A 15097-nucleotide genomic window follows, 5' to 3' on the forward strand; every position below is an offset into this window, starting at 1 on the left:
TCATCAAATCATCACCATAATCTAAGTCCAGGAAAGATTTGCTTCCCAGTTTGATTCCGTATTCTCCCATTGCCTTTCCTGTGCTCCTTAAGGCAAAACCCATTAAAATGATCCATATAAATGGAGATAGAAGACAGACGCTGCTTAAGTCCTGATTTAATACGAAACCAGCTTCTAACCTTGTTTCCAACCTTAACCGCAGCAGTGTTATTCTCGTACATAGTACTTATCACTTTAATGTATTTGTCTGGTATACCATACAAGGATAAAACCTTTACTAAAGCTCTTCTATCAACAGAATCGAACGCTTGCTCATAATCTATAAAAGTGAGGATCAAAGGTAGTTGATGACTCAGGTATTCCTTAATTATTAATCTAAGAGTGAAAATTTGGTCAACACATCCTCTCCCCTTCCTGAAACCACACCGTTCTTCTCATCAAACTTTATCTACAGCATCTCTGAGTCTAAACAGTATTGTTATATAAAGTCATTTGCTTCCTAGAGAAACCAGGTTAATGTCCACTATCATTACCACACTCACTCTTATCATCTTTCTTATACAGGGGTTTAATTAGTTGTTTCCTAAAATCGCTAGGCACTACCCCTTTTTCAAAAATCATATTCAGTAATTTTCAGCAACTTATTTCTAACCTCATAGCCACCATATTTAGACACTCGTATACTACACTATCACCATCAAGAGCCTGTTATTTTTTAGCACATTCTCAAAATGTTCTGCCCATCTCGCTTTTAACTCTTCCCTTATCACTAATTGTGACCCCGTTCCTACCTTCAACTGGGATAAGTCTAGATTGACCACTCTCTTTCAATTTGGTAACATGCCAGTATAATATTTTATTATTATGCCGTCTGGCTGCATCTTCCAGGTACGATCTTCCAGATGGAGCCAATCAGGCTCAAAGTGAGGGACTTATCTACTGTTTTGTAAATGCAACTGGAGAGCAAAATCGTAATTTTATTTTTTGTGGAATCTGTTTTTTTTTGTTTGAAATTTACATAAGATTATTGTCTCCCCCTTCCGCATCACTTCCTAACTTATTTATGATAAAAGTGTGCGATACGCCCTTTTCAGTTGTCATAAGTATTTCTTGTGCTTTTTATTTGTTCGGAAAGTGCTTTAACTTCTTTGTTTCCACTTGCCCTTGAAAGTGGATGGGGTATCTGAAATTTAGTAATGCATGAGGACACATTTAGCTTCTTCTTATTTTTCGGTTTTGTGATTTTTTTTTCTTACTTTAATTCGTTTTTTTTTATAGATTTACAGATTTTTTTGTGTGACCAGTCTTGTTGAATAAAGAACACAATTCTCCCCCCCCCCTGTTAATGTGTGATCTGTTGATAAAAAAGGCAAAAGTAAAAAAAAGGAGTTAATTTCATTCAGTTAATTTAATCTTTCCTAGTATTTACTTGAAAGAACTGAAATAAAAGTCCTACTCTAATAAACTGTTCAAGAAATTTGTCATCCTTAGCAACTTATTTTTTTGAGGTCTTATCGAATAATTAAATAAAAATACCTTCACAAATCCTTTTATTCGAAATATAGTTTTCGAAATTTCGAAATGTTCGTTTCGAAATTATACTTTTCAGATAATCTACTATTTTTGCAATAGCGATGCACTCGCTTTTAAAAGTATATTCCAGAAAGGCTGATTTTAAAGATACTACTCATATCTGTTTGCTTCTTATTAATTTGACCATTCCTAAGCGACGCACAGCACTAAAAACGGCACTTTTGGTGCCACATCTGAATTGGAAGAGTTTGGAAGCATAAAAATAGTAGACAGCTTGTGAAATCTGTTTACACAGCTTTTTTTTGTGAAATATAGTTTTCATTATAATGTTTAGGATGACAAACCAGTTCAAGACCAATACGTCAAAATTTCAGTCTAAAAACACGTTTTTTGAAAAGAGCACTAAAACACTTTCTCAGACGCTTCTCCCCACCCTAAGAGTAGTATTACGTTCACCTCTGTTTTGCATATTTTAAAAGAAGCAAGTTTCTAAACAAACAAAAAATAAGGTTAGCCTACTACTTATATAACTTCATGCGAGATTTTCCACTTGCGCAACTAAAATTACAAAACAAATCGTGATTACACAGCTTCTTTTTGTGAAATCTGTTTTGTTTTGTGAAATATAGTTTTCATTTTAATGTTTAGGATGACAAACCAGTTCAAGACGAAAACACCGAAGTTGCAGTTCGATACGGGTATTCTCACAATCACGAAAACTACGTCAACACCACCTATAGAGTCCCTAAAAATGGAATTGTTGAGTTGAATTTTTTCCCACCTGTACATGAAGATGCATCCGTATTAGGAATCGAGGCGCATTACAAAGAGCAAGAAGAGTGGTTCTCAACGGTCAGCAGAGCCGAATCACCGAGCGATACATATCTTCAAGCTATTTTGCTCACCTCTAAAGCTTTAAAGGTGAGATTTTCGACATGCATTACTGATCCAGAGTATGAGGAGTACTTTATAGGATTTGGGTCCTAAAAAATATTTTAAGAGAAAAAAAAAAAACTAAAAAAACAGTAACTACTAACAACTCACCGCAGCACCAAGCTGCCTGAGGCCAACACAGCTACGCACGCTCCTCCTCCATCCCAATCTATTCAAAGCCTCCTTTTATCCCACGAAGTACCATTTCCTTTAAATCTTTCTCTATGACGTCCTCCCACCCTAGACGAGGCCAACCTGCTTTTCGTTTAGCCCTAGACGGTTGGCCGAAAAGAACAATCTTCGGCAATCTGTCATCCTTCATTCACACAACGTGCCCTAGCCACCTCAAACTTTCTTTCCTTATAGCCATAGAGAGCGGTATTGAACCACATTTTTCGTACAGCAAGATCCACCCAAAGTATTTTCACACTTTAGTATCTACAATTTTCGCTTTTTTGTCAACTAATTCGCTTTTTTCTACGTTTCTCGTTATTCGTTACTGTTACTTCTTTACTAGGTTTCTCTTCGCTACTTGTTACTGTTGCATTTTTGCAGCGAAGTCAAAATTGTAGTTGGAACAAGAAATTAGTTTGAAAAGTCGCTATCAAGACTAATTTGTTCCCATGCATTTTCTACTAGTACCATGTCTTTGCATCGCCCCAAGTCCCAGTCCCATTAGACAACAAGTCCCAAAATCTCGTTTAGTTTTTTATCTCAAGGCTCAGTGAGGCTTTGAAAGTTAGGCCATTGAAACATAATCCCTTTGGTATCTTACCCCCCCCTTTCTACGCAAAGACTTACCATCTCACCTTGATAATAGATCACTACATTATGTACCAATCACTGCAGTTAAATAAAGAATTAAAATAAACACTATAATTATAATTGGGCAATAAAAAATTGGGCACAAAAAATTGCCTGGCAAAAATCTTGCCAGGCAATTTGATCCCCGCTGAAAGGAAATTTTCCAAAAAAAAATTCTCCCAACTGAAAATCTATAACTTCCCATCCGTTGTAAATTCAATAAGAGGACTGTATCAACTGTTCTTTTTTTCAAAAGTTGTGTCCAGAAACCAAATTAATAAGCTATTTTCGCCGCTTTATGCTTTTGTACTACTGAATCTTTTATTATTTTATTCTTTACATTTATAACCTTTACTTTTCTGTTCTTTTTTTTTGAAAGTTGTCTCTCAAAACCTAATTAATAATCTAGTTTATACGCCTTATTCTTTAGTACTACTGAATCTTTTATTCTTTTAATCTTTACTTTTATACCCTTTACTTTTCTGTTCTTTTTTTTTTGAAAGTTGTCTCTCAAAACCTAATTAATAAGCTAGTTTCTCTGCCTTATGCTTTAGTACTACTGAATCTTTTATTATTTTAATCTTTAATTTTATACCCTTTACTTTTCGTGGAAAAGTCTAGTCTTTTTAATTTAATTCAATAAAATACGATTTGAGTCACATCTAAATACAAGAAGCGTAAGAAGTGTAGATAAAGGTTTAATGAGTAGATGAAAAGAATCGTTAATGAATACAGAGAAAAAGAAGTACAGAGCAGTATAAAGCAATGGAGGTTAAATGTAGCCTTAATGAGTAGGTAAAAATGGAGCCGGTAATAAAAAAAAAGAAAAAAGAAAAAATTAACAATTTAGGGTTTATTTATTTTTGTTAATTTTACCTAGTTAACAAAAACAAAGCCGTGGAAAAATAATTATAATACTGTCTTTGCTTTACATAATACTTAATTCAAGTTTGTTATATCTTATGTGTGTGAAAGTAAGCACAAGAGTTGGACCCTATTAGAAACAGAGAGAGACTAATTGTAACAAATCTTGTGATTCAAAATGACTGGCTTAATAATAGAATTGGCCCAGTGGCTATAAGTCGAAAACGAGGTATGCAGAGGAACATATTGATTATCTTGAATCTATCCCAGACATTATGAAAAAAGCATTGCAAGGCACAAGCGGGTTCAGATTCGAACTTCGAATCTGAACGTGGTTCTGTGAATTCGAACTAGGTTAGGCAACAACGGATTTCATAGTCACAAAAGTGGCTAGTGGGAAAATTTCCTTTTTAAAAAGCATAGATGATGCTGATACCCTGTTTTGTTTCACGACTGGGCTGAAATTGTCAGGTAAGGTTGGGGGCAAAGGAACTTTGAATTTTTTAATGATTGGAAGGGGGAGAGGGCACACAAAAGTTCTAATCTATTGTGTTTGACAATAATGAAATGCTTCAGACTTAGATTTTTTATGCCTGTTGACGTTCCTGCTAGTTATTATTATTAGTCGTTAATTAATTTGGTGCTCTTCAGGTCTTAATTCTCCTGAAACCTGCTTTTAAACATGTTTGCCTTTGATGATTTTCAAACCAGTAAACGCACTTATAGATCTCTAAAACTCATGCTGTCCGTTGTCTTTTATAATTTAATGCGTCTATATATAAAGCCATAGGAAAATATTGGGCGTAAGTATTATTGTAACTTGTTTTGTAAAAAACAGGTTAGATTTAGACACCAACAGTGTATTCTTGCTTTACTATTTTGCACCACAGTCACTTTGACGAAATTACGTCACAATACCAGGAGTTTCCGGGGCTGAAGAGGGGGGGGGGGGGATACCTCTGTACTGAAGTTATGAGATTCTCCTTCGGACTTGGAGACTATAAATTTAAGATACTTTGCGGTAACCATGCATAAATTCTTCTAATCTTCTGGAAAGTTATACTCTACCCACTACTACTATGACTGTAGCTACAGCTGTGACTTCTTGCGAATGTGACTAATTGTAACTGCGACTATTAGCGACTGTGGCTATTCGCGACTGCGACTACTTTTGATTGCGACTGTGACTATTTGCGACTGCGACTACTTGTGATTGCGACTGCAACTAATTACGACTGTGTTACTCATGTCTACTTGCAACTGCGATTACTTGTGACTGCGGTTGCGGCTACTTGCGACTGTGGCTAGTTGCAATAGTAACAGTGACTACTTGTGACCGTGACTGCGAGTATTTCCGACTGCGACTACTTGTGACTCCAACTGCAACTATTGTGAATGTGACAACAACTACTTTCAATTGCTACTACTCGCGAATTTGGATGTGATTACTTGTGACTGCAACTATCTGCAACTGGTTTTGCCTTTTTTTTCTTTTCTTTTTAACTGCAGTAGCCAAAGGAGTCTGACAATTGTCTTGCAATAAAAGGAACTAAGATAGAGTTTAGACTTCTGTTGGTAGCCTATTATTAGTAAGGGATGGATCTCCGGTAATGCGAAAGCTTGTTCCTAGGCTATGATTTTCAATGTCTCTGAGGGGGTTGGACCAATCACAGAAGAGAGGTGTTTAATATCGATGCTATTAAGTATTAATTTGATTTTTCACAGGTTGGAGACGAAGTATCCATCAGCTTAAACTGTACGGCGCCTCTTACGCAGTATTCTTATCAGATTCTTGGTCGGGGTGATATTTTGCAGGCTCGAACAATTACAGCAAATAATGAGACTGACCATTCCTTCTCATTCATTTTGAGCTCTCAGATGGCACCAACTGTTCGTGTTCTTGTCTACTTTTTGGTTGACGATGAAATAGTAGCGGATTCTCTTAGTTTTGATGTTGAAGGAGCGTTTCAAAACTTTGTAAGTTTGGCTTTGTTTGTCGAATATTTAAACTATTCTTAGGTTGACGAATTTTAAAGAATTTAAATTAGCGAATGGAAAATTTATCGCTTCGAGCTTTTGTTTAATTTTAGATGGAACCAAAGTGCATGAAAAACTAAGAAGAACGGAATTTATTGGCTATTATGGAGTGGAATTTTTGCCTATTATTTGACATCTTGAATTAAAAACCGCTTGCTCTGCTGTCATTGCCCATTGGTGTTTCTCATTTAGAACTGGAAAAATTTCAAATCAAGCTTCATTTTAATATGTTAAAATTTGAATATTAGTGGACTGTTCAAGTATATTTAGATTCTGCTAAAATTTCCTGAGAGGAAGCTTGGTTCTGAGATTTTCATTATTTTTTGAGATTTTGAAGTCTTTGATTTTTATTAATCGTGAAATATTTTGGAGCTGGTTCGTATGCAGAACCTAGGCTAGTTAAGGGTGGATGAATGTACATATTGTGCCCTTTTTGCCGAAGTGGTTCTCTTATCTTTGGCCAAACGTAAAGCTAAGCAGAAAAGAGTTTAAAAATGCAACTAATTACCATATTTAAGTTTTCATAATTAACTTTTTGATTTTGGTCAGTAACGCTAAATGATTTTTTTTATTTTCTCAGAGATGAAATTAGTTGCCTCGTATCACTTTTTGATGCTCTTTGCTACTTATCTGATTAGAAAAACTTTGATTTGAGATTTTAAAAAGAAGACAACTCTTTGACAAAACAGCCGTTCTGTTCGAGACTATCCATCTGCTCGTATGTTACTGCTAAAAACACACTGTAGAATGAAGCTGCCTGGGTGGGAGACCAAAACAGCTGGTTAGCCTCATCCTTAATCTTAATTTATTCAAAGCCTCACACTTTTCCCCTCCTAAGAAGTTCTAATTTCCTTCAAATCCTCCCATATAACCTTTTAGCCCCCCCTTCCCCAGGGACGACCTGCTTTTTCTTTAGCCCCAGATGGATTGCCAAAAATTACAAAAAGAATAGCAATCTGTCCTACGTCATCCGTAAAATATGTGCTAGCCATGGGTATCTGTTTGACTATTTAAGGATAGTTACAGTTACGTCTTGCTAACCGTATGTCAAACAACAAGATTTATGAAAAATGTGGTTCGATCACACAAAAATGTAGAGTTGTAACCTAAAGCTCTAATTGAAAATAAATTAGAAAATAAAGTATGTGTAGTAGTCTTGTAGTCCTACAGTTGTACAGTAGTCTAGTAGTCCTGTAGTAAGATGGGCTGTGGGGATTCAGGGGACACCTAACAACTCGCTCCTTTCTAATAGATGGGCTGTGGGGATTCAGGGGACACCTAACAACTCGCTCCTTTCTAATAGATGGGCTGTGGGGATTCAGGGGACACCTAACAACTCGCTCCTTTCTAATAGATGGGCTGTGGGGATTCAGGGGACACCTAACAACTCGCTCCTTTCTAATAGATGGGCTGTGGGGATTCAGGGGATTCAGGGGACACCTAACAACTCGCTCCTTTCTAATTTAAAATTTATTCATACTTTAAGAATCTGAAATTTTTAGCCTGCATTTCCTTATTTATGTATGATTTTTTCCTCGAGTATCTTACAAGCATTCCCTTTATATTTCTTACATATTTCCCTTCACAAGTTGTCGGAATTATCAATCCAGAGAAACTTAATTTTTTTTTTCGGTTCAATGTATAGTACCAGGGAACTGAGATTCGCTCGGTGAAAAGAAAGACAATTTTTTTTAATATCTTCACCCAAAACAACTTTAATTTCATTCTATTTTGCTCGCTATAAAAAGTAAAACGACACTTGGGTGTTTGTGACTTAATTCGTATGAAAAATGTTTTTTTCGAAGTTTTTTTTTTTTTTAAGAAATTTCCCATAGTCGTGACCTATTCAGATGTTTTTTTTTTACACTTGAAACGAACAATTATATTATTACAGACCATCTTATTAAACGAACAATAATTACCGAGCGAAACTAGGTTTTTTTTACGAAATTTCCCGAAGTCGTGACCTATTCAGATGTTTTTTTTTAAACTTTAAAGGAAAAATTATCTTATTACAGACAATCTTATTAAACGAACAATAATTACAGAGCGAAACTAGGTTTTTTTTACGAAATTTCCCGAAGTCGTGACCTATTCAGATGTTTTTTTTACACTTGAAACGAACAATTATCTTATTACAGACCATCTTATTAAACGAACAATAATTACCGAGCGAAACTAGGTTTTTTTTACGAAATTTCCCGAAGTCGTGACCTATTAAGATGTTTTTTTTTACACTTTAAACGAACAATTATCTTATTACATACAATATTATTAAACGAACAATAATTACAGAGCGAAAATAGGTTTTTTTTACGAAATTTCCCGAAGTCGTGACCTATTCAGATGTTTTTTTTTACACTTGAAACGAAAAATTATCTTATTACAGACCATCTTATTAAACGAACAATAATTACCGAGCGAAACTAGGTTTTTTTTACGAAATTTCCCGAAGTCGTGACCTATTCAGATGTTTTTTTTTACACTTGAAACGAGCAATTATCTTATTACAGACCATCTTATTAAACGAACAATAATTACCGAGCAAAACTAGGTTTTTTTTACGAAATTTCCCGAAGTCGTGACCTATTCAGATGTTTTTTTTTACACTTGAAACGAACAATAATTACCGAGCGAAACTAGGTCCCGTGCTATACAAATTATTGTAATTTTTCTGCCGCAATGCGTAGCATTCAGTGCGAATCAAATAAGTATCCGAGACTCGCTTCACAGCTACCAAACGAGAATGACTTTCCCTAAAAGCTTGGAAACAACTTATTTATCAACAAACAAATTGTGCTTTGAAACTCCTCCTACTTATGTTAAAGGTCTTCAGCCTTCGTGGGTTCTAATTTCAGTTAATAAAAGGTTTATGAAAAACATTAACGAGCTAGGAGAGAAAAGTATTTAGAAGCTCTTCGAACAAACGGATTTTCCTAAAATCATGGCCTATCTAAATCGTTTCTTTAAAAAAATGATGGTATGCCAATTTCCAGAAACGTTTGCGAGAAAAAAATTAAGGATAAATTTCAAATATAGACAGTTAGTGCTCATTTACTTATATAAGATCACGCCATCTCAGATTGTTCCTTCTTCAAGAAATGTGATCTTTTTCATAATTTTCAGTAAAGTGCGAAATATCTCTCAGAACATTTTGCAATTGCTAAATGATAATGAAAAAAAATGGGCGGGGCAGGAGTTTAATCTACTAGAGGCACAGAAGACGTCTGCGGCACCTTTGCATTGACTTACGATAGAAAAATAGTGCATAGAACTAGCGGCATTTGTCCAATTGTAGCTACTGTAAAAAAAAGTGAGTTAAGGATCTTTTTATTTAATTCTTCTTTGCAGGCTGATATCGAAGTTGATCCATTGCAAGGTGAACCTGGCAATGACGTTAGTATCAGGGTCAAGTCCAAGCCGAATTCTTTTGTTGGTTTACTGGGTGTGGATCAAAGTGTCCTCCTCTTGAGAAGTGGCAACGATATTACCCAGGTACACTTACCCTTTGTATCTCTTTTTCTACTACACTCTGTTGCAGTCAATTTTTTTGTGACTCCACCCTCTCTCTCTCTCTCTCTCTCTCTCTTTTGCTTTCTTTGCTTCTCTCAGTGTACATGAAAAATTTAGTAAAAACGTAAAATTTTTAATATTCGGGCCTGAAAGTACTCGTTATTAAATGAGTGCCCCCCCCCCATCTTGTACAAGAATTTCTTATTTTTGCCATGTATACCACGATAATATTATGCCAAAAGTGGAAACTCGATTGATAGCAGACATTATAGTTTGATTTTAGATAATAGTTTACATAAGAATTTTACGTTTTGAAGAAAAGCTCCCTTATACAATATATTTCAGAAATTCCTGTATTATCGCGTAAAGCAATTAATTCTATTGAATAAAACTCAAATGCTGTCTGATGAGGCAGGGAATTTTGTCTGATTTGTCTGAACTAGGCAGGGAAGAAAATCCATAAGAGTGTTGATTTCTGTCAAGACTTGTAGACTTACTTTTCAAATATTGGTGCTGCTGTTAGGAATACTTCTGTAAGGCGCTGTTAGGTGCTGCTGTAACGAACAGATGGATGTTCCTTCTTTCTATCTCAATAAAAAAAACAGCTTTTCTGACGGAATTAAAGATCAAAAGTAAGCTTTAAAACGAACAAAATTATTGCGTCGTGGTCTATTGAACATACGAGCATCGAATATATCGAACGTACTTCTATTAATGTAATTCAAAGAAATTAACTCTTGATGATTCCCTAAATTTCTAGAATTGTGCTAAACTGAATACATTACTGTATTCAATTCGTTACTAAAAACACAAAACAAAACATGATATTTATATTTATTTCAAAAGATTATTTTAGTAAACGGAAGGATGACATCAAGTAAACTGAAAAGTTTACTTGATGACATCAAGTAAACTAAACCTAAAAAAGTAAACATTTAAACTGAAAACTGACATCATTTAGTAAACTGAACAAATGTTATTATCAGATGACCTGGCATATAACATGGTAAACAATTAACGTACCATTCAATAATCCTACTAAATTTTAACTAATGCGATTTAAACTAGGCTGGGTGGATAAACTTCACTAGAGTTTTGGTATTTGTCAAGAGTTGGGGAATTAGTTTATAAGTATTGGTCCTGCTGTGATGGTTGGAATTAATGGAAATTTGATTACCTAGGTAATGAGAGGCAAAATGTTTCATTTAATCGAACACCAGTATCAGTGAAGAAAAATTGTTACAATTACTCATTTTACCACCAAGCACCCTGAGGCCAACACAGCTACGCACGATCCTCCTCCATCGTAATGTATTCAAAGCCCCCCTGTTTAAATCCTCCCAGGAAACTCTCATTTCCCTTAAATCTTTCTTTACGACATCCTCCCACCCAAACACGGACAACTTGCTTTCCGTTAATTCCCAGACGGTTGCCGAAAAGGGCGGCTATCTCTCATCCTTCATTCGTAAAACCATCTCAATCTTTCTCTCATTATAGCCTTAGAAAGCGGGATTGAACCACATTTTTTGTACAGCGTACTGTTGGAAATACAGTCAGTCAGCCGGGTATCCAGAACAGTCCGTATGCAATTTCTCTAGAAAACATCTAACAAATCTTCATCCGCTTTTTGGAGCACCCATGCTTCAAATCCCTATTTGACCACTGTCATCACTGTAGCTTCTAATATTCAAATCCTGGTTTGCAGATTTATCTTTTTATTCTTTCAAACTTTTTTCAACTGTGAAAAACACCCCGAGCCTTGGCGTTTCTACTTTTAACATATTTCACTGCTCCCACCGTCTTTACTAATAATACTACCAAGGTAAGTGAAGCGTTACCTTTTAATTTTCACTTATTCATAGCCTTAGAGACTTTGTTTCACATTAATTTTCAAATCTATTCTAGCACCCTGAACTCGCAAAACGTCTAAAAGCTTATTCATTTTGATAACATTTTCATCTAGGAGGCTTCAATCATCAGTATAATCCAAGTCTAGGAAAGTTTGAGGATAATAGAACGCAACCCTGCTTAACTCCTGATTTAATACGAAACCAGCTGCCTACCTTATTTCCTACCTTAACTGCAGCTCTGTTATTCTAATAGCACTAATCACTTAAATGTATTTGTCTGGTATACTATACAAGGATATAGCCTTTGCTAAAACTCTTTTATTAGCTGAATCAAACGCTTCCTCTTAATCTATAAAACTGAGGACTAAAGGAGTTGGATAACTCTTATACTTCTCAATTGTTAACCTAAGAGTGAAAATTTGGTCGATTTTTTCCTCTACCCTTCCTAAAACCGCACTGTTCTTCTTATATAACTTTGTATACTACATATCATAGGCAGCGCTAGCGCTGCCTAAGTAAAGAACGATATGGCCACAATGTGTTTTTCCTTTCTCCGACAGGCACTTTGTATTGAAGGAGTTGTCGTATAAACTTCAAAATGGGCTCATTCGATTGGAAATTGGGGTGGCTAGTGCCCTTTTTCATATTCGAAAGTGATTGAAGGGCAACTAGCCCCCCCCCCCCCACGCCCATCATTCCACAAAACACATCCAATCAAAATTTTGAGATAGCCATTTCGTTGACCCCTTTGCCTTCCCAAGACCAGAACATAATTTGCGATTTACTGAAAAAATGTAGATGTTTTTACTTTTAAAACTTTAATAGATCAAATAATATTAACATTTTGATCAATAAATATAAGTATATTTATATTAAACTGACAAACGACTTTCATTTGTATTTTTTCAGAGAAGTTCAAAGTATGTTCTGGCCTAGGGAAAGCACAAGGATTTTGAGCCCGACTTGTGTTAACTTCTGCTCGTTTTGACTTGGACTCGGTTAACTATTGTAATTTCTGTTCGTTTTGGGTTTCATTTATTTATCGGTGCTAGTTTGTGGTAGTTTCACGCTTGGTAGATAATTTGATTTTATTTTTGCTCATTTTTTGTTTAATGGAGTTCTTTACTTTTCTTTGAAAAACTTATTTTGTGGAAAAAGTTTTTTTAATTAATCTCAGTCTAAAACGCATCATATTACTAAGTAATTTGCTACCTACAGAGACCAGACTAATGCCTCGATAATAACCACACTCCCTCTTATAACCTTTTTTAAATAGTGGTTTAGTTAAGGTTGTCCTAATATCACTAAATACTTTCTCTTTTTCATAATCATACTAATAATTTTCAGTAACTTATTTCTCACCTCAGAGCCACCATATGTAAGAAACTCAGTTTCTACACTATCAATACCTGGGACCTTATTATTTTTTAAATCCGTTTAGTATTGTCGATAATTCTTTCTCACAAAAAAAATCTTCCTTCCCATCTAAAGTATCACAAACTTTTTTTATATATTTTCCTCCCTATCCTTTTCTGCAACTCCATCTCGGTTTAGCACATATCAAAAATGTTCTGCCCATCTCTCTTTAACTCTTTCCTTAACACTAATTGTAGTCCCGTTAATATCTTTAACCGGGACAATTCCGGGTTGACTACTCCTTCTCAATTTATTAACATGCCAGCACAATGTTTTACTATTATTCTATCTAGCTCCATCTTTCAGATCCCCGGCAATTTTATCCATGGTCTCTACTTCACGCCTCCTTAGTTCATATTTTAATGATTTCTCCACTCTCTTTACATTCTTCTTAATTTTATATGATTTATCAGGGTTCGGGTGATTTCCCCCCGGAGATTTCACCCCGTAGGAGATCCCCCCCCCAGAAATTTCCCCCCGTGATTCCCCCCTAGGAGATACCTCCCCCCCCGCTTAAAATTTTCCCCTCCCCCCTCTCGGAAATAATCGCTACCGGAGACTACCCTTGCCTCAGACTTATTTGCATCGGATGTCACCAATGGCTCAAAAATTGTTGCAAAATTCTTCTCTTTCTCGGCGGCCTAAAGTATAAGAGCGAGTGGAGTACACTTTTTGATTGCCAAGTAAATAATTGGTTATACACGGTAACACATACACGGTTAAAACGTTAAAACGCTACACTTAAAAACTACTTCTTGCAATAAGCCTCAGGTACTGCAGCGCCCCGACGTTCCCGTAGTTTCCCATCAGTCGCAGAATTCTGGGATCTAGCTTAAGTGGAAAAAACAACCCTTCATTTTAGTGGCTGGAAAGCCTTTCCTGAAGGAATTCTGCACGCTCAACTCGAAATCAGACAGTGGAGTTGTTAGATCTCCATTCATCGAATGAGACTTTATTTGGGTAAGAACTTTCGCATACGTATAATATAACTTTTTAGGCAGCAGTGCATAAACGCATGGAATCACCCGATCCTCGTACACAACGTAAAGCTGGTAGAACAACTCGGACACGGACTTGAACGTTCCGTCGACGAACCAGTGAGAAGACGAATCTAAGAGCTGAACTGATGCGTCCGTACCAAACATTAGGATTCTGTTTGAATCTCCATGACCGCTGTCGTAAATTAGCACGGACCTTGTGGAGCTAGGAGGGTCGGAATATCCTACGGGGGGAAATTTCTAGGGGAGATCTCCTACAGGGGGAAATTTCTTGGGGGATCTCCTACGGGGGGATTTTTCCGGGGGAAATCTCCGGGGGGGGGGGGAATTTTCTCGGGGGAAAATCTCCTAGACCCGATCTATCACTTAGATAAGTCTTGTATAAGCTCCTTGTCCTCGCTATTAAAAATAAAGCTTTGTCACTAATATTGCTAGCTGCATTCATAATTTTCTTTCCTAAGACACCATCAGTAACTTCACAAATTATTTTCCAAAAATTGTTCCATCTGTCTTTTATATAGTCAAATTTTAAACTCCAGTTTAGTGTTCAACTATTCCTGGAGAGACTTTCTCTCAAATTGTCATCTTGGAGTCTGCCAATGTCATAACTTCCCGGGAGGTAGTCACCCTTCCGAAATTTCAGCTTTAAATTAACCCTAGACACTGTTATATTGTGATCTTTACTTTTAACATCAATAACAGCAGTCCTATATACCCTTGTATCTTCTATTGATTCTGTCAGTCTTCGGTTTACAATAAAATAATCAATAAGGTTTGCTGTCTTACATTTACGTGCATACCAAGTTAACCTATGGGCCATTTTATGACCAAATACTGTGTTGGTTATAACTAGATTGTTATACCTACAAAATTTCAGCAGTCTATAAACATTACTGTTTTCTTTTCCTACATCAAATTTACCTAGGCTAGAGTACCATCTATCCATATTTCTACCAACCTGGATGTTATAATCTCCTAATAAAAACACAAATATTTCTGCCTGGGACCCTGTCTATTTGCTCCTCTAACTGTAAGTAAAATTCATCTGAGTCACTAGTATCTCCGTCAGTTGGTTCTTAAGGGGCATATACAACTATATCTGATACCCTATACTTTTTAGTCATAAGATGAGGGATTAGTATTCTATTA

At 35.9% G+C, this 15097-nt stretch overlaps 1 protein-coding gene across 4 annotated transcripts in view; it reads left to right on the plus strand.

Annotated features, from left to right (window-relative positions):
* Positions 1-15097, plus strand: part of LOC148945404 (CD109 antigen-like) — a 135106-nt gene that overhangs the window by 72998 nt on the left and 47011 nt on the right. For all 4 annotated transcript variants that reach the window (XM_089099330.1, XM_089099331.1, XM_089099332.1 and 1 more), the window contains exons 8-10: positions 2182-2454; positions 5860-6111; positions 9523-9666. In XM_089099330.1, the coding sequence (XP_088955456.1) occupies positions 2182-2454; positions 5860-6111; positions 9523-9666 (669 nt within the window). The remainder of the gene's footprint in view (positions 1-2181; positions 2455-5859; positions 6112-9522; positions 9667-15097) is intronic.

The sequence above is a fragment of the Artemia sp. Qi Xiang Cuo genome, chromosome 13, assembly GCF_049724085.1.
Source record: "Artemia sp. Qi Xiang Cuo chromosome 13, ASM4972408v1, whole genome shotgun sequence".
Classification (NCBI taxonomy): Eukaryota; Metazoa; Arthropoda; class Branchiopoda; order Anostraca; family Artemiidae; genus Artemia; species Artemia sp. Qi Xiang Cuo.